The sequence below is a fragment of the Erinaceus europaeus genome, chromosome 12 (assembly GCF_950295315.1).
Source record: "Erinaceus europaeus chromosome 12, mEriEur2.1, whole genome shotgun sequence".
In the NCBI taxonomy this organism is placed as follows: domain Eukaryota; kingdom Metazoa; phylum Chordata; class Mammalia; order Eulipotyphla; family Erinaceidae; genus Erinaceus; species Erinaceus europaeus.
The window spans coordinates 77819322-77844075 of NC_080173.1; the positions used below are offsets into that span (position 1 = coordinate 77819322).

At 37.6% G+C, this 24754-nt stretch overlaps 1 protein-coding gene across 5 annotated transcripts; it reads left to right on the forward strand.

Moving 5' to 3' along the window:
• Positions 1-3617: 3617 nt before the first annotated feature.
• Positions 3618-23217, forward strand: NSRP1 (nuclear speckle splicing regulatory protein 1). 5 transcript variants are annotated; one of them, XM_060204087.1, is made up of 8 exons: positions 3652-3669; positions 4897-4990; positions 8495-8640; positions 17505-17561; positions 18694-18822; positions 20336-20543; positions 21170-21278; positions 21679-23217. In XM_060204087.1, the coding sequence occupies exons 4-8, from the start codon at positions 17553-17555 to the stop codon at positions 22718-22720; spliced, it is 1497 nt and encodes a 498-aa protein (XP_060060070.1). In that variant the 5' UTR covers positions 3652-3669; positions 4897-4990; positions 8495-8640; positions 17505-17552; the 3' UTR covers positions 22721-23217. The 5 variants fall into 5 exon arrangements, with proteins under 5 accessions (XP_007520494.3, XP_060060069.1, XP_060060070.1 ...); XM_060204085.1 differs by lacking the exon at positions 3652-3669 and adding an exon at positions 3899-4140; XM_007520432.3 differs by lacking the exon at positions 8495-8640 and having other exon boundaries at positions 3618-3669.
• Positions 23218-24754: the final 1537 nt, after the last annotated feature.

A 24754-nucleotide genomic window follows, 5' to 3' on the forward strand; every position in this document is an offset into this window, starting at 1 on the left:
TGTATGTTTAAAGTTTGGTAAACAGTAACTTTAAGGCTAAATTCTTACTAGTCAAAGTTAAATGAAAAAGGTTTTCAACATAATTCTCATAAAGATAAAATTAACTTACATTTAAAGTCTGAGGTAAAAATTAGTTAACAATCAATATATTTTAACTAAGTTAGGCTAAACAAAAGGTTAAATAGACTTGTTGATATGTAAAACTCTCCACTGCCTTCTCTATTAGAAATGGTAGATCGCACAATGGCTATGCTAATTATTCTCATGCCTGAGGTTTCCTCTCCAGCCCACACCTAGGGAGTGTCTCCATCTTGAATGGGTGTAACAAAAGGTTAAAAGACGTTGTTGATATGTAAAAGTCTCAAATTCCTTCTCTATTAGAAACGTTGGATCGTGCAGTAGATATGCTGATAACAAGTTTTGTTTCATAGTAAGTAAGTTACAGCCAGCTGCCTGTGGGACTCTAGGCCGTTCCCCACCCCATGCAAATGCCCGTCGAAGAAAGTACGCCCCCCAGAGGCAAGAAATGTTTTTTTAAGCTGATAAAGTTTAGTTTGTGCCAGTTTCTTTTTTAAAAAATGCCTGTACGATATAGGTTTCTGTTCACCCCACACACTTGATACTGTAGCCATTTAGTTAAAAAGAAAAGGGGGAATTGTCGTATGCTTTACATTGGTTTGTTCTAGCCCTCCCCCGCCAAGAGAATTGGATCAGTCCTGTTAATTTCGCAGGCCTGCTTGGCCCCGCCCCAAGGAACCCCGAGAGAGGGTTCCTGAGTCTGAGAGTTCCTGAGTTCCTGAGTTCAAGAGTTTCATAGTTACAGAGTAAGAGAGAGTTCCACAGTGGAAGAGTTTCAGAGGGTTCCCCAGTACGAGAGTTCCAGAGTTCCAGAGTTGGAGAGTTCCCGAGTTACAGAAAAGGAAAGAGTGCTTGCGCCGCCGCAAAGAGACAGCAGAGTTCTGTTTGGTGATTAGTTTGTCTTAGTTTGTGAATCGTTGTTCCTGAATAAAGAAATACAGCTTCCCTGCCCAGCCGTTGTCTCCGCGTCTCTGTTCACCACTGCGAAGCCAACCTGGCCGACAAGAGCCTCCGAAATATTAACAACAAATACTCTTTCAAAGAAAAAGGACAAAATGGCCTCCAGGAGCAGTGTAGTCATGGTGCAGGTACCATACCCCAGTGATAAGCCTGGGTGGAGAAAAAAAAATCTAATAGAGACAAAAAGAAATAGAAAAAAGGGAGAAAGAGAAAGTGCACTGTTCCACTACTCTTGAAGCTTCCTTCCAATTTATTTGATGTAATAGGTATATGTGGTGCCATGGTGAAACTTGGGTCAGACATATGGCAAAGCAACAGGCTATGCAACTGAGCTGTTTTGTTGGCCCACACATGGTTAATGTGTGAGCTTTAGCAGGTACATCACAGCCCTTTAAAAATATTTTTGGAAGAAAGCTGACCATTTGAAAACAAAACAAAATTGTGCTTATCTATTTATAGATTTTTTTAAAAAACTTTATTTAATTTGCTAGGACAAAGATAAATTATGAGGGAAGGGGGATACAGTGGGAGATGGAGACAGAGAGGCATCTTCAGACCTGCTTCACCACTTATAAAGCTTTCCCTCTGCAGGTGGGGCACGGGGGCTTGAATCTAGGTCCTTGAGCATGGTAACATGAGCACTTAACCAGGTGATCTCTCACATCGTCCCCCTGAACTGTATATTTATAACAAAAATAGAATAAAATGTGAAAGGAAAGTGGTAATACACTATTTTAATGCTTTCATACTGTATATAATGTGGCAAGTAAGTCAAAGACTAAACCCTAAACCCTGAAAAACACCTAAGAAATAGCCAAGCAAAGAAATAGTTAATAACTAGTTAAGTTGTAGTAATGTTATGCAAAACATTTTTATGCCTCAAACTCAATTCCTGATACCACTAACTGAGAGCTGACTAGTTCTTTGGTTAAATAAATAAATAAATAAGGGTGGGGGTAGATAGCATAATGGTTATGCAAAGAGACTCTCATATCTGAAGGTCCAAAGTTCCAAGTTCAACCACAATAAATCAAGTTCATCACCATAAATCACAGCTGAGTTATTAGGTTCAAAATGCTAACATGATTTTGAAAGAAAGTAACTAACATAGGTCCAAGGTGAAATGACAAAAGAGGATACTATGCTAGCTAGCTTAATTATTTTTTTTCTTACCAGAGCACTACTCAGCTCTGGTTTATGATGATACAGGGAATTGAACCTGTGACTTTTGAGCCTTAAGGGAACGGAGTCTCTGCATAACCATTGTACTACCTCCCCTGTCCAATGCTGGTCATTTCTTAAAGGGCAGGAGTCAATGAAAGAGGACAGCAATACTAAGCGCCAATATAGCTAATAATAGAACTTCAAAATCCAGGGAGTCTGGCGGTAGTATAGCGGGTTAAGCGCACGTGGCGCAAAGCGCAAGGACCAGCGAAAGAATCCCTGTTCGAGTCCCGGCTCCCCACCTACACGGAGTCACTTCACAGGTGGTGAAGTAGGTCTGCAGGTGTCTTTCTCTCCCCCTCTCTTGTCTTCCCGTCCTCTCTCGATTTCTCCCTGTCCTATCCAACAACAGCAGCAACAACAATAATAATAATAACCACAACAATGATAGAACAACAAGAGCAACAAAAGGGAAAAAAATGGTCTCTAAAAGCAATGGATTTGTGGTGCAGGCACTGAGCCCCAGCAATAACCCTGGGGGGGGAAAAAAAAAAAAGCAAACAAACAAACAAACCCTCCAAAATCCAAAGCTATATCTTTTCCTTTCAGTTTTTTAAACTAAACATATTATTACTAATAAATTTTTACCAGACCATTGCTCAGCTCTGGTTTATGAGGGTGCAAGGGGGTTGAACCTGGAGTCAGGAAGCCTCAGGCACCAGTCATTGGTTTTTTTTGCATAACCATTTTGCTATTTCCCCTACCTTATAGTAACTTTTTAAACTTAAGTTAGTAAATGAAAAGATCTATCTGACTGGTATGAGGCCAGTTTGAAATGAGCCAATACGAAATGGGTGACCAGATTTTTTTTTAAGTACTATATATATGATTTTGCATCCTATACCCAGTAGTACTGTGAACAGCACTTTTTCTTTTTTTTTTTTTTTAACAGTTCTGGTCTCAGAATGAAGCTTTACAAGCATATAAACGTTCACCTTTTGCAAAATTACGTGGAATTAGATATACTCACTGAACACCTCATAAAGGATTAAATGAACTGGGTGGCCTACGTCTGTGCTTTTCACATTCGAATGGGTATCTGAATTACCCGGCAGGCTCGCTAACATTCAGATGTGTACAGTTCCACTCCTCCGCGGTTGGGCCTGAAAAATATTTCTAACAAATTCTCAGGTGATGTAATGCTACTAGCCCGAGGATCACACTGTGGGAAACACAGAACTAGAATTTTGTCGTCCCTTTCTTTTCAAGGGTGTCTCTGGAGACCCAATGGGTTTCTGAACAATTCAGAAATGTGGAAGCAACTCTAAGGAGGTATCCAGAGGCGGGGCAGGCTTTAGGCTCCTTAAAACCTCGCGAGAGTTTACGTGATGACGTCTGCGTCAGCGTTACGCGAGCGTCCGCCACGTTCGGCGGAGACGGGAGCAAGATGGCGATTCCGGGCAGGCAGTGAGTGATCCGGGAGTTAGGGTCCGCTTGGGAAATGAGAAACCACGGCGATTGTGTGTTTGACTGAGAAGCAAAAGTGCGCTGGAAGCGGAGGGGCTGTTTCGTCAGTGATAGAAACCAGGAAAAGCGAGACACCCCAAGGAACATGTATTCCCTAACCTCCCCCCACCCGCCCCTTTTTCCAGGATGGAAGCCCGAAGTTTGAGGGAGAAACTTGTGAGGAAATAAAGGAAGTTAGGCTGAGGGGCAGAGAGCGAGACTTTTCTATTTTCCAAAAGCTCGGTCTGAGGCCCCTCAGTCTTGCTTCCTACCCCGCGCTTGAGTTTCTCCCCGGTTGGATGCTTTCAGGGGCAATGAGAAGAGAGACAATTCCTGGTGTCCTTAGAGGGCCTTGTTCTTGGCAGCTCAAGTCCTGGTTCCCGCCTTCCTTTTTCGCTTTAGGAATGTTGTGTTGTGAAGCCACAGAAAAGGGTAGGCATATAGGGAATCGGGGGCGTCCGCTATTGCCAAAGAGACGTTTATATGTGCTTGGAAGTTTGAACCTTTGATGTATAAACTTTGAATGCGGTTTCCCGGGATGATGATGATGTTAAAAGACAAAAAAAAAAAAAAAAAAAGAGAGAGAGAAACTAAATGTATCGGATCTGATGGGGTGGAATGTGCCGAGACAAAGCAAGTGAGCTTAATATAGTGGAATGGGAATTTACCCCATAGCGACTTGGGTTTCTCAGTTAATGAAAGAAAATGTTTGGGTGGGTGGGTGACAGCCTCACCCAGTAACCTCTTTTAAAATGTGTAAGTACTTGGGGTGGGGGGGAGATAGCCAGTGATGGTCTTGACTCTTGTTAGATTCCCAGGACAATTCACAGGTTGTTGTTGATTTCTTCTTGAAAATTTCAGTGGACTTGAACTGAACTTTCCAATAACTTTTTTTTTTAAAAAAACGTTGATATCATTTCACCACCTAACACATTTTTGTTCTCAGTTACTTCTCTTTGTTAAAATGATATTTTGAGTTTGGCCTATGTCCACAAATAACCACCTAGAGGGATCATAAAAGCTTATGGCATTTTGTAGTTTTGAGATAATTGACATGTCTTGGTAGCTTCATATGACACAGGTAGTGAGCGTATTTATATATATATATATATATATATATATATATATATATATATATATATTAACATTTATGGTGTGATTTCTATTTCAAAAACAAAAAAAATGCAGGTATGGCCTTATTTTGCCAAAGAAAGCACAGCGGTTGCACCCTGTTTTGCCAAAACCATCAGTGTTTGGAAATGACTCTGATGATGAAGATGAGGTAAGGGACCTATGTTTTTCTACTGCATTGTTGAAACTATTTTTAAAGTCATGAAATTGATGTCTTTACTTGCCTTAGTTACTCGTTATGAAATTGATGTCTTTACTTGCCTTAGTTACTCGTCAGTACAATATATCTGGAGTAGGATTACCAAAGGGAGTGTTTGTAGAAATTCTACCAATGTTTTATTTCTTTATAAGTGATTCATGGATAATCTAGGAATTATTTTCTGAAGTTGTCAACTTAACGTTATTTTAAGGAGTTACACAAATCTTGTCATAATTATTACTGATGTAATGAAATTGTAAAAATTCCTGAAAATGAGCAATTAGATGTCCTGGCTGTGAGGACCAGGCTCAAGCCCCTTCACCTGCAAGGCAGAAGCCTCATGACTAGTGAAGTAGGCACACAGGTGTCTCTTCAGTACTTCTCTGTATAAAAAACAACTAAAAGGCCATCAGCAACATCAGTGGAATTCTGCAGGTGCCACACCCAAGTGATAACCATAGTGGCAAAAAAAAAAAAAGTACTGGCTTTTTTTTCTTTTTAGATTTATTTATGAGAGGGAAAGCTAGAGCATCTGGCAATTATGAGATTTGATTGAGCTTGAATATCATGAGATTTGACTGAGATCTCATGCGAGGTTTCAGCGCTTCATCCAAGGCACCACCTCTGGGGTCACAGCAGTTTCTTACAAGACAACTTTTATGGTTATTGGATGTCTGCGAAATGTAATTTCCCAGTAATACTTGGAGTAGTACAGAAAGTTATTCATGATCATACTATGACAGTAACATCTAATGTGAAGTATTTTATTGTAGCAACATACATAATGTGATCTTGTGAAGTCCAAAATTTATAACATAACCTCAAATGTGTGCTTATATAATAATTTAGTAATTTTCTCTTTTTATGAGCAAGACCAAAGACTGAGATCAAAGTACTGGTCTGCCAATTCTGTTATTTATGTCTGTCTTGTTTTTATGTGTTACTGTCATTAAACCTGAACACAGGGCCTAATGCATGTAGCTGAACAACTTCCCTGGCACCCATTTTCTTTATTCATTATTTATTTTACCACCAACAGTATTGTTGACGCTCTATCTGCAGGGTTCCACTGTTCCTGGTGTCTTTTTTTTTTTAATGGGGGGGAGAGAGAGAGAGAGAGAAGGGAGACACCTGCAGTACTGTTACACTGTTCATGAAGCTTCCCCCATAGGTGGGGACTAGGGCTTGAACCCACTCTTGCATGGTAATGTGTACGTACTGCTAGGTGTGCTGTGCCACTGTCCTGGCCCCCTACTGAAAATTTTTTCAAAGAAACATACATGGTAAATTTTCAGGATTTTCTGTAAGATATTTAGCTTCCAAGGCATATTAAAGTATAAATCACAGTAAATTTCATTTGGTAGAAGACATAATGAGAACGAGTGTATGAATTAGAATTACCTAGAAACATGAAGTAAACAAAGGAAAATGTTAGGTTGTGCACAGCTATTTTTATATAAACTGTGAATGAATATGATTATTTTGGAACAATAGTATAATTTTTTTAAGTAGGTTATTATGTTTTGTGAAATTTGAAGGAGAGGAGAGCTCTTAAAATAAGACTAAAGCCACAGTGGTTAGGGAGGTGGCTCGAGTAAAAAGTGCATGCCTTCTGTGCATGAGAACTCCAAGTTCCATCCCACTGTATGAAAGCACCAAGGACAGAGACAGTGGAACTTCATGGATGGTGAGGCAGTAGTTTGATCTCTCGCTTATTCTTTCTCCTTTATAAAATTGAGCAGTGAATTGCACCAGGGTCATTCACTGGTAGAGTGCAGGTACAAAGACCCCATGTTCAAGTCCTGAGTTTGGTTTCTTGCATTACATTTGCCAGAGTGGGTTCTCTTGTTCACTCCCCACACACCCCATGTGGTAATTAATATATTAAAAAAAGAAAAAGGACCCTGTGTTCACTTCTTGGCATTGCGGTTTTAAAAAAAGATAAGCATGATAGTAATTACAGCATTTTATTATAGCAATTTACTGATTACACAGTTTACTTTCATTATTTTTATTTACTATTTCTCTTCCTACTTTAATTACAATCTTTTAAAAAATGTTTTCTTTTTTAAAAAATGTAACCTTCATAGGTCCATTTTTCTAATGAAAAAATAATTTTATTTTAACTGGAAGCCTGTTTGACTTAGTAATGGTAAGAAAAGTTAAGATTTTAATCAATCTCAACATTATTGAACATCTGAATCAATAACATGTTTTGAGTGTGGTTTTCCATCAGTTATAATCATATATAATTTCCTATTTCTCTGGATATAGTCAGTTATAGTTAGATAAAATTACAGTTTTATATAGACATGACAAAGCACCTTGTGAAAATAACAGGAATACTTAGGTTATTTTAGTGTTAGCTAGGCATTTTTTTTCTGCTTGTTGTATGCTCCTGAACTGAATTTCAAGTTAATTGACAATACTGAATACATGTACTATCATGTATTATCAGTGAATGTTTTAAAGTAATTGTGCTGTTTTGCTAGTTCTTTATTCCTTGACCTGTTCTGTAGTACTGAAACAGAAACAAGTAAAATTGCAAGAGAGAAAATAACACCAATTAATCAGTATTCTTTTAGGGTTTAGAGAGATGGCTAGAAAATTCTTATTATTGGGGCCAGGCAGTGGCTCTCATGACTAAGAGCAAGGACCTGGGTTCAAGCCCCTGGTCCCACCTGCAGGGTGAAAGCATCACAAGTGATGAAGTAGACTTGCAAGGTCTCTCTGACTCTTTCCATCTCTATTTCCCTCCTCCTCTCAAATTTTCTCTGTCTCTATCCAATTAAAAAAAAATAAATAAAAGAGGAAAATAAAAAATATATTTAAAAATCCTTACTACCTCTGTCTTATCTACCAGTAGGGTAAGAGTATTATTTCTTTTTTTTTTTTTTTTTTGGTATTTTTTAAATTGTGGCATATTTATCTTTTTAAAATTCTTTTTTTTTTTTATTGGGTAGAGACAAATTGAGAGGGGAGAGAAGAGAGACACCTGCAGACCTGCTTCACCACTTGTGAAGCTTTCCCCCTGCAAGTGGGGACCAGGGGCTTGCACACTGTAATGTCAGGTTAGCCACCACCCGGTCCCAGAGTATTACATCTATAGCTGAGATAACCTAGGTTATGAAGATGAAATTACCAGAATTTTTGTTCTTTTATGTGAAGGAAATATTTTTGTTGTTGTTGTTGTTTTGATTTTGGTAATCCTAGAACCTTATGCATACATGATTCTACTGTTCCCAAGCCAGCATTTTCATTTGTTTAATTTTATTTTGTGGAGAACAAACCCACGTGATTTCACTGTTTCTAGACTGGTCCACTCCACCCCGTTTAGTGAGTGTGGTGCTTGATTTTCCCCCACTGCCATGTTATGCCATTATAGTGCCTGAGATGCATGCAGGGCAAAGCATCTGTTCAATAAGCTATCCCTGGCTTTCATTCTTTTTATTTTAGAGAAAAGAGAGTTTATGGTACTGCTCATCATCTGTGGGACTTTCCCTAGTGCTCAGGTGCTTCCAAGTAGTGCCAGGAATCAAGCCTGAGACCTTGTGAATGATGAAGTGTGTACTCTACCAGATGAGCTATCTCCCAGTTCCCATGTAAGCATTTAAAAGTGTGACGTTATGTATATTCACCTTGTGTAATCATTGTCATCTTTCCAAATTGAAGCTGTACCATTGAACAATAATTCCTTTTTTCCTTATTCCAGAATCTGTTGGTTAATATTCTATTTCCTGTGAATTTGACTATTCTAAGTGACTCATACAAAAGGAATCATACAGTTTTTGTCTTCTGCAACTGACTGGTTTATTTGTCATTAAGCATACCGTCCTCGACTTTTAACCAGTGATACATACATCTAAGATTGTAGCATGTATCAGAACTTTCTTCCAGAAATACTCTGTTGTGCATATACAGTGTATTTTTGTTTATCTGCTCTGCGGTTGATGGGCATTTGGTTGTTTTCATCTTTTGATTATTGTTACTTCTGTTGCTGTGACTATTTGTGTCCAAGTAAGCCAAACTTAAGCCATGCTCTGTTCAAAAAGAGGGGAAGAGCTTCTGCTTACAGTCTTCTCTTTAATTAATTAATTAATCTATATCAGAAAGAGAAAACCCATGGTATCACTGTGGCACATGCAGTGCTTGGACTTGAGCTATGCTTTCAAGTCTAGTGCTTCAATGATCTATGCTTTCAAGTCTAGTACTTCAGTGATTGTGCCACCTCCCACACTGTCCTAACTTGACACTTATTTTGAGTATATACCTAAGTGGAATTTCATGGTTATGTGCTAATTCTTTGAATTTTTGAGGAACCACAGCATTACATTTCAATGACTGCCATTTTACATTTCTACTAGCAGTATATAGCAGTTCTGATTTCTTCATATGCTTGTCAAAACTCATTACTATTTTATAAAAGATAACCACTTTAATGGCCGCTAATTGGTATTTCTCTGTGGGTTTAGTTGCATTTACCTAGTAACTAATGATGTTGACCACATTTTTTTAATTATTATTTTTTAAATATTTATTTATTCATTCCCTTGTGTTGCCCTTGTTGTAGTTATTATTGTTGTTGTTACTGATGTCATTGTTGTTGGATAGAACAGAGAGAAATGGAGAGAGGAGGAAGCTTGTGAAGTGGCTCCCCTGCAGGTGGGGAGCCGGGGGCTTGAACCGGAATCCTTATGCCAGTCTGCACTTTGCGCCGCATGCGCTTTACCTACTGTGCTACTGCCTGACTCCCAACACCTTTTTTTTTAGCACATTTCCATAAACTTACAGCCACTAGTTTATCTATTTGAGAGAAACATCTGTTCTTAGCCCTTAGTAAAAAAAAAAAAAAAAAAAGAAGAAAGAACTGTAATTCAAGGTTTGTTTCTTACATTTTGTTAAAGATCATTATTTTTTAATATTTATTCTCTTTTGTTGCCCTTGTTTTATTGTTGTAGTAATTGATGTGAGAAAGATAGACACCTGCAGACCTGCTTCACCGCCTGTGAAGCGACTCCCTTGCAGGTGGGGAGCTGGGGGCTTGAACCGGGATCCTTATGCTGGTCCTTGCGCTTTGCACCACATGTGCTTAACCCATTGCGCCACCGCCCGACCCCCCTAAATATTATTTTTAACACACAAACACTGCTTCACTCTCATTTATGGTTGTGCTAGGGGTTAAACCAGGAACAGTAAGGCCTTGTTGGGTTGTGGGAACTTATTTTGAATATACGCCCCATGTCAGACATGGTTTATTATTTTTTTGCCTTCAGGGTTATCACTGGGGCTCAGTGCTTGCACTATGAATCCACTGCTCCTGTGGCTATTATTATATTTTTTTGGGTAGGACAGAGAAATTGAGAGGGATAGGTAAGATAGAGAGGGAGAGAGAAGGATAGACACCTGTAGACCTGCTTCATTGCTTTTTGAGGCATCCCGCCTGCAGGTGGGAAGCTGGGACTTGAACCAGGACCCTGACACCAGTGCTTTGCTTTGTACTTTGTGTGCTTAACTTGGCCCCTGAAAATAACCTAGAATGCTATCTCCCATTCTGTGGGCTCTCTTTTTATTCTGTTGTTAACTGTTCTTTGATGCACATTTTTTTAATTTTCATGAATCTCAATTTGCCTACTTTTTACTATCTGTGCTTAAGAAGTCATTGCACACCTTGCCATGCAGCTTGTGTATAATAAAGTATGCACTTTCCTGGGTGAGCTAGTTGATAATTTTTCTTTTTAAGATTTTTTTTTTCACTTTTTTATTACTGAGAAATTGCAAAAGAGACAACCAGAGCATCACAAAATGTTATCTCTGAGAGGATAATTCCAATTAAGTTTTTTACCTCTTTACATTTTATTAATATTTAATGAATGAGAATTTTTGGTTTGTTCATCTTTTTATTTGAGATCTAGCTCCTTGCTCTTACTACTGTTGCCTGCTTATCAGGAAAGGATGGGAATGTGTTGCAGGGCTGAGCACACTGCAGACTTTATGAACAAAGTTCCTTTTTTTTTTTTTTCCGAGTGTCGCTGAGACTTATCATCTGATGCTTACGTATGTGTGTATATATAAATTGAAACTCATACTTTTTTTTTTTTTTTGCCTCCAGACTTATCACTGGGGCTCGGTGCCTGCTCTAAAAATCCACTGCTCCTGGAGGCCATTTGTTGCCCTTGTGCTTGTAGTTTTTCTTGTTGTCATAACTATTGTTGTTGTTGGATAAGAGAAAGGAGGGGAAGAGAGAAAGATAGATACCTGCAGACTTGCTTCACTGCTTGTGAAGGGAACCCCTCCCTGCAGGTGGGGAGCCGGGGGCTCAGACAGGGATCCTTTCACCAGCCCTTGTGCTTTGTGCTGTGTGCACTTAACCTGCTACGCTACTGCCTAGCTCCTAAGACTCAAACTTCTGTTTACAGTTTCCAACCAAGAACAGGTTCGAATGCTCTGTTAGGAGCATTTTCTAAAGGAGCCATTATATAAGGACCCACCTGCTTCTAACCCAGAACCTATAATTAGTCCATCTTCTTTGTCTTCCACTCTTTGTACCCCTTACTTCATACCATTTTCCAGTTCTTTAGAAATCAGTCCCAACAGGCAACTTGGTTTCTTCTATGTCCCTCAGGTTTTTGGTTCACTGAAGGTAATGTTGTTTGTTTTCTTGCTTGATGATGAATTTCCTTCTTGTCAATTCAAGGAATTTGACTAAAGAAGGAGGGGGCTACAGCATGTGTTGATTTTTTATAGTAGTTACTAAAAGTTCATTATAAGGATTGATTGAAAATAGTATATCTTAACTGCCTAGAACAGTGCGTGGTACATAAGAATATAATAAATGGTAGATAGATTGCTATTATAAGAACAAGTTTTCTCCATGGCACACTAACCTGATCATTAATCATCTGGCAGTTTCTTATGCTGTCTCCATCCTGCTTTGTGTATAATGGTTGTATTTGATAGCTAGCTGGCTTTTTGGTGACCTCCACAGTCTTGATACATAATTTAGGTTTTGACCACTAGCTAAGGAATCATTTTATTAGAAAAACTCATTAATTTTAAAGATTCTTTATTAGGAAAAATAATGCAATAATCCCTCATTATGCCTATTCTCTTTATCCTTTTGCAATTAATACTTTCTAACTAGAAGATAGTAGAAATTTTACTTCCAAATTTAAATAAGATTAGTTTTGTTTTTCCAAAATCATATACTGACAGGCTGATATTGCCTGTTCCAGTGTTAGCATGAAAAATTTTCCTTTTATTTTCATGTTGTATTTCATTGTGTGTAGTCAGACAAAAAGCAATAATTCTCCATCTCATTCTTCGATTTATCAAAAGCTGAAAATAAAGTAGATCAGATCACTTTGTGAAACAAAATTACTTTATTAGTTTAGTAATAATTTGAGGTTACTTTAAAGATAAGAGGCAGCATTTGGGAGGAGACTCATTTCCTGCCTTTGGGCTTATCTGCTAGAACTACATCTTCAATGTCAAGAGAAAGTGTGTTTATAACTGAACTCTAATAAAGTTTATACTGCAAATGCTGCACACCTGACTTGGTCACTGTGATTGTATCAATATTAGGTACTCAGTTGTTTGTCTTGGAGGGTGGAAGGTGCATTACTAAGTGTATTTCATTAAAATTTGATCTGTGTAAGGAGCATCACAAAAACTTTTACTGTTGAGTATTATTTTGCTAGTTATCAATATGCTTAATGGTCTTCCTTTGGACAGTGAGTTTTGCTTTTCTCAGTGGAACAAAATGTGGTTTCATCAGAGTACTGCTCAGCTCTGGCTTGTAATGGTGTGGGGATTGAACCTGGGAACGTAGAGCCTCAAGCATAAGAGTCTGTTTGCAAAACCATTATGCTCACTCTTCCCTGCCTATTAATTATGACTGTTCTCACTAAAGCTTAGTGAATATTTTCGTTTCCACCTGTTTTTGACTAATGCAACATAACATTGAAAACCATATTCACAGCTTTTTTTAACCGTATCTTCCTCTTTGCTTTATAGCCTCAAATTATCTTCCTTTCTCCACTCCTTTTATTTATTTATTTTTTACTTCTTGTTTTGTCTTTATATTTTAAGAGAGTATACAGAGTATCTCACCATCCACTAAATGTCTATTTTTATGTCTTTGTTCTGATGTGGTATCAGAAATCAGACTCAGACCTTATTTCAGACATGCAAGACAGGTGGTCTATTGCTTAACTACCTCCCTGACCCCTGCTTTATCTTTTCATTACAAAGAACTTATGACACAAAACAAATAGTTACTTCAAAACTGCATCTATACATCTGTCTGGAATTTGACAATGAAGAAAATTGTCAAACATACAGTGGACAGTATCAGTCTGCACAAAAACTCTTGTTTTATGTATTTTTAATTTAATTTATTTTGGTGGCATGTGTACTTAACCCAGTGTGCTACTGCCTGCCCCCTAATTTATTTTGGATAGAGACAGAAGAAATTGAGAAGGTGAGCAGAGATAGAGACACCTGTAGCTCTACTTCATGGCTCATGGAATTTCTCTCCTGCAAGTTGGGACTGGGAGCCTGAACCCCTGCATGTAGTAACTTGCAGTCTACTGGGTGTGCGATTGCCCTGCCCCCAGATTTATATCTTTTAAATAAAGGTTCTTAAATTATTATTTTTCTAACTTGACTGAGCTATCTGTAGTTCTGTTTACAGACATTTTAGTTTGTGAAATTTCTTGGAAATTTAAGTAAAACTCCTAATTTATTAAAACTGCCTTCAGTTTGTAGAGTGCTCTTGAAAGAAGAATGTGGTGTATACAGTTCTGCATTCATTTAGACTGTTGTGAGATAATCTTTTACTCTCTTAGGTTCTGTACCTTACCCAATGTACCTTGAAACTTTTTGTTGCTATTATGAATTGCACCTTATTTTCAAGCATATTTTCCAGTTGATTATTCTAGTGTGGAACAAGGCTATTGATTTTATATCTGGTAGTTTTTCTAAACTAATTTACTGAATTTAAATGTCTACACCATCTGCTTTACCGCTTCTAATCCTTTTACCTTTTTTCCTTCCTGTTTAATTGTATTAGTCGTGTTCTCCAGTTGTGTTTTGTTTTGTTTCAAGTTTTTTATTCTTTCTTTCTTAAGAGAGGAGAGGGTGGAAGAGGTAGGTAGACAGAGGAGAAACACCTCTTTATCATTCATGGAGAGTCCCTTGGTGCCAACAGTGGTGCTACCAGGTATACCTGGACTTGATCTCACACTTGGAAGATACGTGATTTTACTGGTGAGCTATCTCCTGGTTCTCCTGTAGTATTTTGAACATACTGTAGCATTTTGAAATGCATTAGTGAGCATCATTTCTTGGTGGTATTTATCATATCAGCATTTTCTAAAAATCTGATTTTTATTTTGTCTATCTTTTAGTATTTTGTTAATTTAGTCTCTGTTTGATTACTTGTCCTTTATTTTAATCTTTTGGTTATTTTATAGATTTTTTTTTTTTAGTCAAACATTGAGTGCTTTTTTTTTTTTTTTTTCTTATGAGACAGTAAAATCAGGACGAAAGCACTGCCTCTAAATCATGCAACTCTATTCAACTCTATTCCTCTTTGTTGCTCTTAGGGGACGCCAAGGATTGAACCCAAGGCCTCATGCATTTTAAAGCAGGGGATAGGGAAGCTTTGTGATTGGTGAAGCAATACTGCAAGTGTCTCTCTCTCCCTTTCTTATTTCCCCCACCTCTCTCAATTTCTCTCTGTCCTATCTAATAGAAAAGGAAAGTAGATGGCTAAGTAGATGGCTGCCAGGAGTAGTGGATTTGTCATGCAGGCATTGAGGCCCCAACAGTCACACTGGTGGCAATGAAAAAAAATTATTGAAATGAGTAGTTGAATCAAAGGATTAAGACTATTCATAAGATTAATTGAGAGAAGAGAGTCTGGGTAACAATTGTGACATAAGCTTCAAAGCAGGATTTTTTTTTTTTAAAACCTAATGTGTATAGCAGTGCAGTCAAGAAGAAGTAATATCTTCCTAATATATAATATGTATGTGCCATGAGCAATGTCAAAAGGAAAGGCATTTTTAGGAAGAGCCAGTTTTCAGCCCAGGAAATTCAGGGACAGTTCATAAAGAGGAGTGTGAGGTGAGGATCCAAGGTTAGATCAATGTAAAAGAAATAGAGAGGGGTGGGGGAGGATCAAGAGGAGAGGGACACCTGCAGCACTGCTTCCCCCTGCATGTGGGGACCTGGGGTTTGAACCTGGGCCCTTGCACACTTGTAATGTATACACTCAACTAGTTATGCCACCACACAGCCATGGTCCAATTTTTAAATAAGTGTATTTTTGCATCTTTTATAGATCTGTACCAATTCTGTATAGATGTTTGTTATTGGCCACTTATTGGATGTGTGATGTGCAAATAACTTCCATTTGCTGGGTTCCCTGGTTACCCTTATGTAGAAGCTCTTTTAGCTTCATGTAATCCCATTTAGTTACTCTTGTTTTCATTTCCTAGGCCTAGGGGGTGGAGTCTCCAAATACATTTTTGATGTAAAGATCCTTCAAAGTTTCACTGATGTTTTCTGCTGTAAAATTAGAGTTTCTGATCTAATATCTAGATCATTCTTTTTGATTTGCCTTTAACGTATGGTGTAAAGTGGTGGTCTAGTTTTACTTTTTTCCAGTTTTCCCAGCACCCTTGCTGGAGACCTTTTTTACCCCGTTGAATGGTTTTGGCTCCTTTGTCATATATTAGGTGGTTGTATATATGGGGACTCGTTTCTGGGCTTTCAATCTACTCCATTGATCCAGGTGTCCATTTTCATTACAGTACCATGCTGTTTTGATTACTATTGCTTTGTGGTATAAACTGAAGTTGAGGACTGTATGTCTAAACAAGTTACTGGTGTTTTAGTCATCACTTTTAATAGACATTATTGGAGTTCCTTTGGGTAGAAGTCTGAGAACCACAGGAGCTTTAATAAAGCATTATGACATTATGGGCTTAGGTTCAGTCACTCCTTTGTCCACTGGTGCTATTGCAGTGGTAGAGATGTAAGTCTGAGAATAGGATAATAAAACTGGTACACTTCCTTTATTGTGTTACTGCATTGTAAATGATGGCTTCTAAAGAGCTGTAAACATGAAAAAAGTATATACACTTTGCATTCAAGAGACCCTCAGTCTGTTTGTTCTATAAATAAAATAGCCTTATGTTTTATTTTTTTCAAGTTCAGTAAATTAGATTGAAGTAACCAACTTTAAAGTAACAGCAGTGCCCAGATTGAGAAAAGGTAGGAAAAGAAGAAGGGGGAAAAAAAAAAAAAGCAAGAGTCCGGTATGCAAAACATATACAAAGAGCTTAATGTGTTAAAGACCATGCTGGGGAGTCGGGCGGTATAGCGCAATGGGTTAAATGCAGGTAGTGCAAAGCACAAAGACCAGTATAAGGATCCCAGATGGAGCCTCAGACTCCCCACCTGCAGAGGAGTTGCTTCACAGGTGGTGAAGCAGGTCTGCAGGTGTCTGTCTTTCTCTCCCTCTCTGTTTTCCCCTCCTCTCTCCATTTCTCTCTGTCCTATACAACAACAATAATAGTAACTATAACAATAAAACAACAAGGGTAACAAAAGTGAATAAATTAATATTTAAAAAAAAAAGACCATGCTGAATGTTAAAGCTATATATATGTTGCTAGGAATTAATACCATTTTGGTGTTAAAAGGAATGTGAAATATTGAAATGTTCCAATAGAGACCTAAAATAGATTTCATCTTCCCTTACCTAACACTCAGATTCACATGCACACACAAAGCAAATTTAAATCCGCAAAAATCGAATAGTTTAGCAGCAAAATTGGGGCTTAAAACACACACTACCTCAGTTTTTTCGGTAGCATTCTATCCTTTCACAACTTATGTGGTTTATAGTGAGAATTCATATTTCCTAAGGCTTAGGGAATATACCCTGAAGATGTTAATTTAGGATTGGGAGATAGCATGGCTTATACAAAAGACCTTCATGTCGGAGACTTCCAGATCTCAGCTTCAAAGCCCAGTACCACCTGAAGCCGGAGTTGAATAGTACTCTGGTAAAATAAAAATAAAAAGTAAATGAATGAATGTTGATTTTAATATTTTCCCTTTTTTCCTTAATATGTTGCCAGAGAATGAACCTGGGGCCTTGCTACTTATGTGATACTACTGATCTGCCTCCTTTTCCCAATTTTTATTTTATATTTTTAGAGAGAGAAAGAATGAGATATGAAAGTATCATTCCACCCTCCACGGCACTGGGTGCTTCCATATGGCACTAGGGATCTAATGCAGGATCTCAGGCGTGGTGCAAGGCATGCCTGCACTATACTTGCCTAAATCACTTCCCTGCCTCCTATCTTTAAGTAAGGAACCAGTCACCAGTTGCAGTACTGGAAAAGAAACTTCTGATTTGCCTGAACAGTAATAGCTTTTCTCTTTATAGACCTCCGTGAGTGAAAGCCTTCAGAGGGAAGCTGCAAAGAAGCAAGCAATGAAACAGGTAAGGGGGGTTAAATGCGTTTGGTGAAGTATTTCAAGTATCAGATTTATCTTGACCCTTTCTTTTTAGAAAATGTATAAAATGTTCTTGATTTATAGAGATTTCAACTTGGTATATACATTTTAAAGAGGAAGCACAGTGAATTAGATCTTTTATTTATTTTATTTTAGTGAGAGAGTGAGACAAAGAAAGATCAGAGCACTGCTCAGCGCTGGTTTATGGTGGTACCTAGGGATTGAACCTGGGAGTTCAGAGCCTCATGCATGAAATTCTTTTACATAGCCATTATGCTGTGTCCCCAGCCCTGTTTCTTTATTTTTTAATGACAGAGAGACACAGAGAGAGCTACTAGAACACTGCTCAACTCTGGCATATGGTGGTACTGGGGATTGATCCTGTGACTTTGGAGTCTCAAGCATGAAAGTCTTGCATAACCATTATGCTGTCTCCCCAGCCCCTGAATTAGCTCTTCTTTACTGTGTTGTGGATGAAAACTCTTGGTTGTTAATGAGTCAGTATGTATTCTGACAGTGGGTTATTTGGTTTAATAATTTCTTCTAGTGAATTTGTTAAAAATAAAAAAAGTCAAACCAAAATGATTTCACAGTTTATAATTATTTGAAGTTCATCTACTAAGGATTATCAGATAATTTTCAGTAAAGTTGCTCCACCATGTATTTTGGATGTTGCTTTTAACATTTCCATCAGGTGTTTGTTTAGTTCTCACAAACCTGCTTGTAGTGCTAAGAAATCTGAAACTTTTAAGAGGTCAATTACTCCTTGAGATCAAACATCTAATTACAAATTTTGCCTGAAGATTTGCTAGTTTTTCTACTTTTTTTACGTTTCCAGCTTAAGCTTGTAGCTGCTGTTATACTGCATCCCTGGGAATTGGGCACAGAATTATCATGAACTAATACGTGAAGCCCAGTAGCCTCAAAATTGCTGAATTTACATACCCAAAAAAGCCTGGTTCTGTAACATAAATGCTCTCATGAAAATTGATCATACTTTCTGTCTAAAATATGATTAACACCATCTTAATGATATATTTCTGTTTTATCATTCTCTTTTTAAGAAATTAAACTTTATGATATCAACTGGCTCATGTTTTTAAAACTTTTTTTTAAAGACCAAACTAGAAATCCAGAAGGCCCTTGCAGAAGATTCTACTGTATATGAGTATGACAGTATTTATGATGAAATGCAGAAAAAGAAGGAAGAAAATAACCCTAAATTGCTTTTGGGAAAAGATCGAAAGGTTTGTAGCTGAAAATGCAAATTTTCTTTGACTTTCACCTTTACTTTGTATCTTAACCTTGTTTCAGCGTTGAGTATTGACAGATAAGGTATTTGAAGTGTGAAAACCTCATAGTTCCAGATATTACAAATTAGATTTAGAACCCAAGAAGTCATATATTTAATATCCTAACAGAATCAAGTGAATTACCTTAATAGTTTTATAAATTTTGGTTTTTGCTCTTAAATCTTTACAAATAATATTTTGAGGTTTTTGTTTGTTTGTTTCTTAAAAAATTCTTGTTTGGCGGGTTGGGTGGTGGCACACCTGATGGAGCACACCTGTTATAATATACAAGGACCCAGGTTCAAGCCCCTAGTCCCTACCTACAGAGGGAAATTTTCATAAGTGGTGAAGCAGTACTATAGGTATCTCTCTATCTCCCCCCTTCCCTTTCAATTTCTGATGGTCTCTATAAAATAAATAAATAAATAAAATTAAAACATTTTTAAAAATTCATGTTTGGGCTGATAAAATAGCTCTTTTGGATAGTGCACTGCTTTGCCATGTACATGACCTATGCTTGAGTCTTGCCCCCATCACATTACAGGGAACTTCAGTTCTATAGTTTCTTTGTCTCTTTGCCTTTTTTTTTTAATTCATGTTTATTGGAGTTTTTTTTTTAAATGTTTTATTTGCCTATGGGGGTTGTATTGTTATATGGAAAACTTGGAAATGTTATGCATGTACAAACTATTGTATTTACTGTTGAATGTAAAACATTAATTCCTCAATAAAGAAATAAAAAAAGAAAGAAAGAAAATTGTTTTATTTGTGAGAAAAAGGAGAGAGGGAGACAGGGTATCACTCTGGCATGTGCGATGCTAGCGATTGATGGGGGCCCTCATGTCTTTGAGTCCAGTGTTCCACCCACTGATCCACTTCCTGGGCTGCAAGTTTCTTAGAGATTTATCATCTTGTTATTGCTTCCTATCTAGATAACTGGCTCATTTATATTCATCTGTATCATTTAGTTACCTTGCTAAGGCTTGGTACATAGCTAAATATGATGTTCCTAGTTTGAAAGAGAATTGGGCAGGAGCTGTTTCACAAGCACAGATTGATTTTTTTTTTTTTTTTAAAGATTACTAATGAGAGAGAAGTAGTCTCCTATAGTATCTATAGGTAAAGTAGTGCTATAAAAATATACATTAAAGCTACTATTTTAAATAATATTTCAGCTAATATAAAAAACTAGTAGAAGCCTCTTCAATTTATATATTTGCAAATATTAAGATAATAGTAAAGGATAAGGAGAACACTAGAAAATTTGGTTACTGTTTAGTTTGAGATTTTAAAAAAGCAAAATAGCATTCTGAATAAGTGCTTTACATTTAATTTTAGTATAGTCTGCCTTCATTATTGCTAGTGAATTTTAAGACAACAAATTTTGGGTTAGCTATTTCCTGTTAAATCCATATTAAAAATAGAATATTAACAATTATTTTTATTTATTTCTTGTTTTCCCACCTAGCCCAAGTATATTCACAACTTACTAAAAGCAGTTGAGATCAGGAAAAAGGAACAAGAGAAAAGAATGGAAAAGAAAATACAGAGAGAACGAGAAATGGAAAAGGGAGAATTTGATGATAAAGAGGCATTCGTGACATCTGCATATAAGAAAAAACTACAGGAAAGAGCAGAAGAGGAAGAAAGAGAAAAAAGGGCTGCAGCACTTGAAGGTGAAATGAAAGAGGGAGAAGGATAGAAGCAAACAGTAGTAGTAGAATTCGGATCTGTTTAGCCTTTACTTAGTCATTGAGCTTTCTTTCTGGATATGGTATTGGGAATGAATCCAGAGAGTTGCACATGTGAGTTGCACCACTGAGCAGCCTCCCAGACCCCACCCTTTCCTTCATTTAGAGAGTAAGAAAGTTTTTAGAAAGAGATTCGCCGTTACATTTCTCTACCATATATATAGAGCTTCCCGCCAACCAGCATGCTAGGGTTTAACCCCAGGACCTCACTTGTGATAGAATGTGAGGTCTACTGGGTGAGCTCTCTCCTAGTCCCATCACTGAACTTATGAATGACAATGTTGGGGTCATAATTTGTATATACGAGATCAAAGTAATGTAAGGACAGATATACATGCTATATATATTTTATACATAATATATATTGAGAGAATAGAGATTTTAAAAACAAGATTGTGTTCCAGTAAATACGTATAAAAAATAACAGCAGATTTGGTGGGTAGGTTATAGTTGGCCAGCTTCTGGCCTGGAAAATAGTTTGCATACTGTATATGTTATATACTCTGCCTGTAAGACTGAATATATTCTCTCTTTTGCTTTTTCTCTCTCAGCACAATTAGATGTAACCAAGCAGAAAGACCTCAGTGGATTTTACAGGCATTTGTTAAATCAAGCAGTTGGTGAAGAGGAAGTACCAACTTGTAGCTTTCGTGAAGCCAGGTGAGACATGGCATATGGAATATTTAAAGGATACTATTTATGATTTGTGACTGAAATCATTTTAACTCTCTGAAAGATGGACAGTTGCAGGGATTGCACATTGTGTTGTCAGCCAAACCTGATGTAATTGCATTAATAGCTAGGAATATGATTCTTAGATTAAAGGCTGACAGATTTAGGGCTGAGAGGTAGTCACCCAGTAGAGTGTTCACCTTTATATGCACAGGATTCCTAGGTTCCAAACACTTCACACCATATGGGAAGTCCCATGAACAGCAGTGGAGTTGCAAAGGAAATACATATAACTATCTGTATAAGTATTGAAAAAAAATTAGGTATTTGATTTGTTCAGTATAATTGATAATGTGGCATTTTGTGTTATGCTATTTTTTTTTTTAAGGTCTGAGATAAAGGAAGAGAAACCAAGGGGTTATTCTGATGAAGTAAGTTCAGAGAAGAAAATACCACATGAGAAATCCACTCTCCACGCTGTTGTGAAAGTAGAGGATAACCCAGATGCAGACAGTGACTTTGATGCTAAGGACAGTGAGGATGATGAAGTGGAAGAAAATTATCAAGTGAATTGCAGAAGGGAAAGGGGCACAGAGACCTCTGAGAAGAATTCTAAACATCACAGGAATCAAACCCACTCACGCTCATCTAGTGAAGAAAGAGAGCATGACAGCAAACGACACACAAAAAGTTCCAGATCAAGAGGACATGACAAAAGTGATGACAAAAGGGATGATCGGTACCAACAGAGGCAATCCAGGGGCCAGGAAAACTATTACACTGAACATGATTATCAAAGAGAAAAGGATTCCCATAGACACAGAGAGGCAAGTCATAGAGATTCCCACTGGAAGCGGCATGAACAGGAAGATAAACTGAGGGGAAGAAGCCAGAGAGAAAGAAATGACAGAGACTCAAAAAGGGAGAAAGACAGAGAAAAATATACCCCAAGAGAACAAGAAAGAGATAAACAACGAAATGAATATCACCAGCACAGTATGAGAGAAGAAAAGGAAGAAAAAAGCAAAGAAAAGGAAGAACATAGGAAAGAAAGATACGAAAACAGTGATAAATACAGAGATAAAGAAGTAAGCATTCAATCTTCAGAAAGAAAGGAAAGCTGCCCAAATACTAGGACAAAGGACGAGTTTCATGGCCAAGATAGGTCCAATAAAATGAGACACGTGGGAAAGGACAAAGAAAGCAAGCCAGAGAAGCCCTCTAGTTCTGAAATATCACTGGACGCAAAACACAGAATCACAGAGGAAAACCAGGAAATGAGCAAAGAGCAAGAGAGGCCACATGAGACAGTAAATAAATTTGCAAAACGGAGCAATGAAGAAACTGTAATGTCAGCTAGAGACCGATACTTGGCCAGGCAGATGGCACGGGTTAATGCAAAGACATATATTGAGAAAGAAGATGATTGATGACTGACCTAGTAGGAGGATCTGTAGAAATAGAAATTAACTCCTGCCACATGCTGTGTTCATGAAGAGGTATGCTAACTGTTTCAGAAGATATTTTTAAAAACATTTGCAAAATCTTTTTTTGCTTAAATTAAGTAAAAGTCCTTTTATCTTGAATTATTGACTGAATTGATATATAATATTTGCTTATCAGTGCTGTGTTTTATATTCAAGCAGTATAAAAAGTACTATAGTAGTTATTTGAAGAAAATTGGTTTCACTATAATCATTAAATAATTTAATAGCTTCCCTGTTGGCTTTGTTTCAGAAGCTATTTATTGTCTAAGTATTCTGTATCAGGGGAAATGTAGAGTTGGACAATGGAGTGGAGAGAATGCTATTGTACTTTATGTTCTGAAATTTGTATTAAAATGTAAATATGGATGACAGGTCTCTTAACTTTTTAGCTCATGGTATAATGACTTGAATATAAATAAATAGTGATGTGTTGTACTATTCATGCTTGTGTTTTATCTACAGTGTTGTAACTAGATAGCTCACCATATAGGGTGCGTGCCTTGACACGTGAATCCCAGGTTCAAGCCCTGGCACCATTTGAGAGTATCAGGGCACTGCGGGAAACTCAAGTACTGATATCTCTTTCACTGTCTCTCTAAATGAACAAAGTTGACCTGGGAGCAGTGGAATCATGCATACATTATAAAGTCCCAGCTCTGCAAGAATAAAAATTGTGTTCCATATTTATGCTAATTCCTGTTTTTGTTTTTAATTAATCACTTCAGGGGTCAGGGAGGTGGCTCAGCTTAGAGTGTATGCTTGAGGCCTTGGGCTTTATTCCCAGGACCACATAAATAGCAGAGCAGTACTCTGGTCTCACTTTCAGAAAAAAAAAAAAAAAATTAAAAAGGTCATTTAAATAATTATTTTGAAACCCTAACAAGATAGTAAATTGGATATCTATATAAGCCAGCTGAGCTAAAACTGAAAATCTAGAGACGATTTAATCTAAATGAAATCAACCTAAAGACCCAGGTGACCTGTTGCCCCCCTTTTTTTTTTTTGTTGTTGTAGTTGTTATTGATGTCATCATTGTCATCGCCATCGTTGGATAGGACAGAGAGAAGTGGAGAGAGGAGGGGAAGACAGAGGGGGGGGAGAGAAAGATAGACACCTGCAGACCTGCTTCACCGCCTGTGAAGTGACTCCCCTGCAGGTGGGGAGCCAGGGGCTCGAACCAGGATCCTTATGCCGGTCCTTGCACTTTGCACCACATGCACTTAACCCATTTATGGACATATTTTTATGCTCCTAAAAACCAGCTCATAGTTTCCATCATGTATCAAAATGAAACTAGAATTTCTGTACTAAAACTTTGAAATTTACCATTTAAAGCCATATATTATAAATAATTCACAAGAAAAAGATGAATGATATGAAGAAAATAGTTCCATAATAGGTCATCCTGTTAGGAAAGTGCTATTATGTCATACTTTCTAATAAAGAGTTACCATGTTATTTTTATAAGAATAAAGTTGGTTGAATAAGAATTTTGACATACTTGGGAGTCGGGCTCTAGTGTAGCGAAGCACAAGGACCGGTGTAAGGATCCTAGTTTGAGCCTCCGGCTCCCCACCTGCAGGGGAGTCACTTCACAAGCAGTGAAGCAGGTCTGCAGGTGTCTGTCTTTCTCCCTTCTCTCTTGATCTATCTTTCTCTCCCCCTCTGTCTTCCCCTCCTCTCTCCATTTCTCTCTGTCCTATCCAACAAGGGCAACAAAAGGGAAAATAAATAAATACTTAAAAAAACCGTTTTTAAAAAAGTCTTCGGCACTTTTCATATAATTGGGGGAAGGAGGGGAGCGATACCAAAGTACGGCACCCTTCCCCAAGGAGTTTCTTTCCCTTGGTGCTGTTCATGGTCTCCTCATGTGGTGCATAGGATTCAGCTCAGAGCTTCACATACAAGGGGTGCTCCTTACTACAGAGCCATCTCCCAGTCCCTAGTTAGGATATCTTTGGAGAATGCCTTATCTGG

Excerpts from the sequence above, each read along its gene's own strand:
- NSRP1 (XM_007520432.3), top strand. The coding sequence starts at position 3,650 with ATGGCGATTCCGGGCAGGCA. Across the intron at positions 18,823-20,335 it reads TTTTGGGAAAAGATCGAAAG|CCCAAGTATATTCACAACTT; the intron begins GTTTGTAGCTGA and ends TTTCCCACCTAG. Across the intron at positions 20,544-21,169 it reads AAGGGCTGCAGCACTTGAAG|CACAATTAGATGTAACCAAG; the intron begins GTGAAATGAAAG and ends TTTCTCTCTCAG.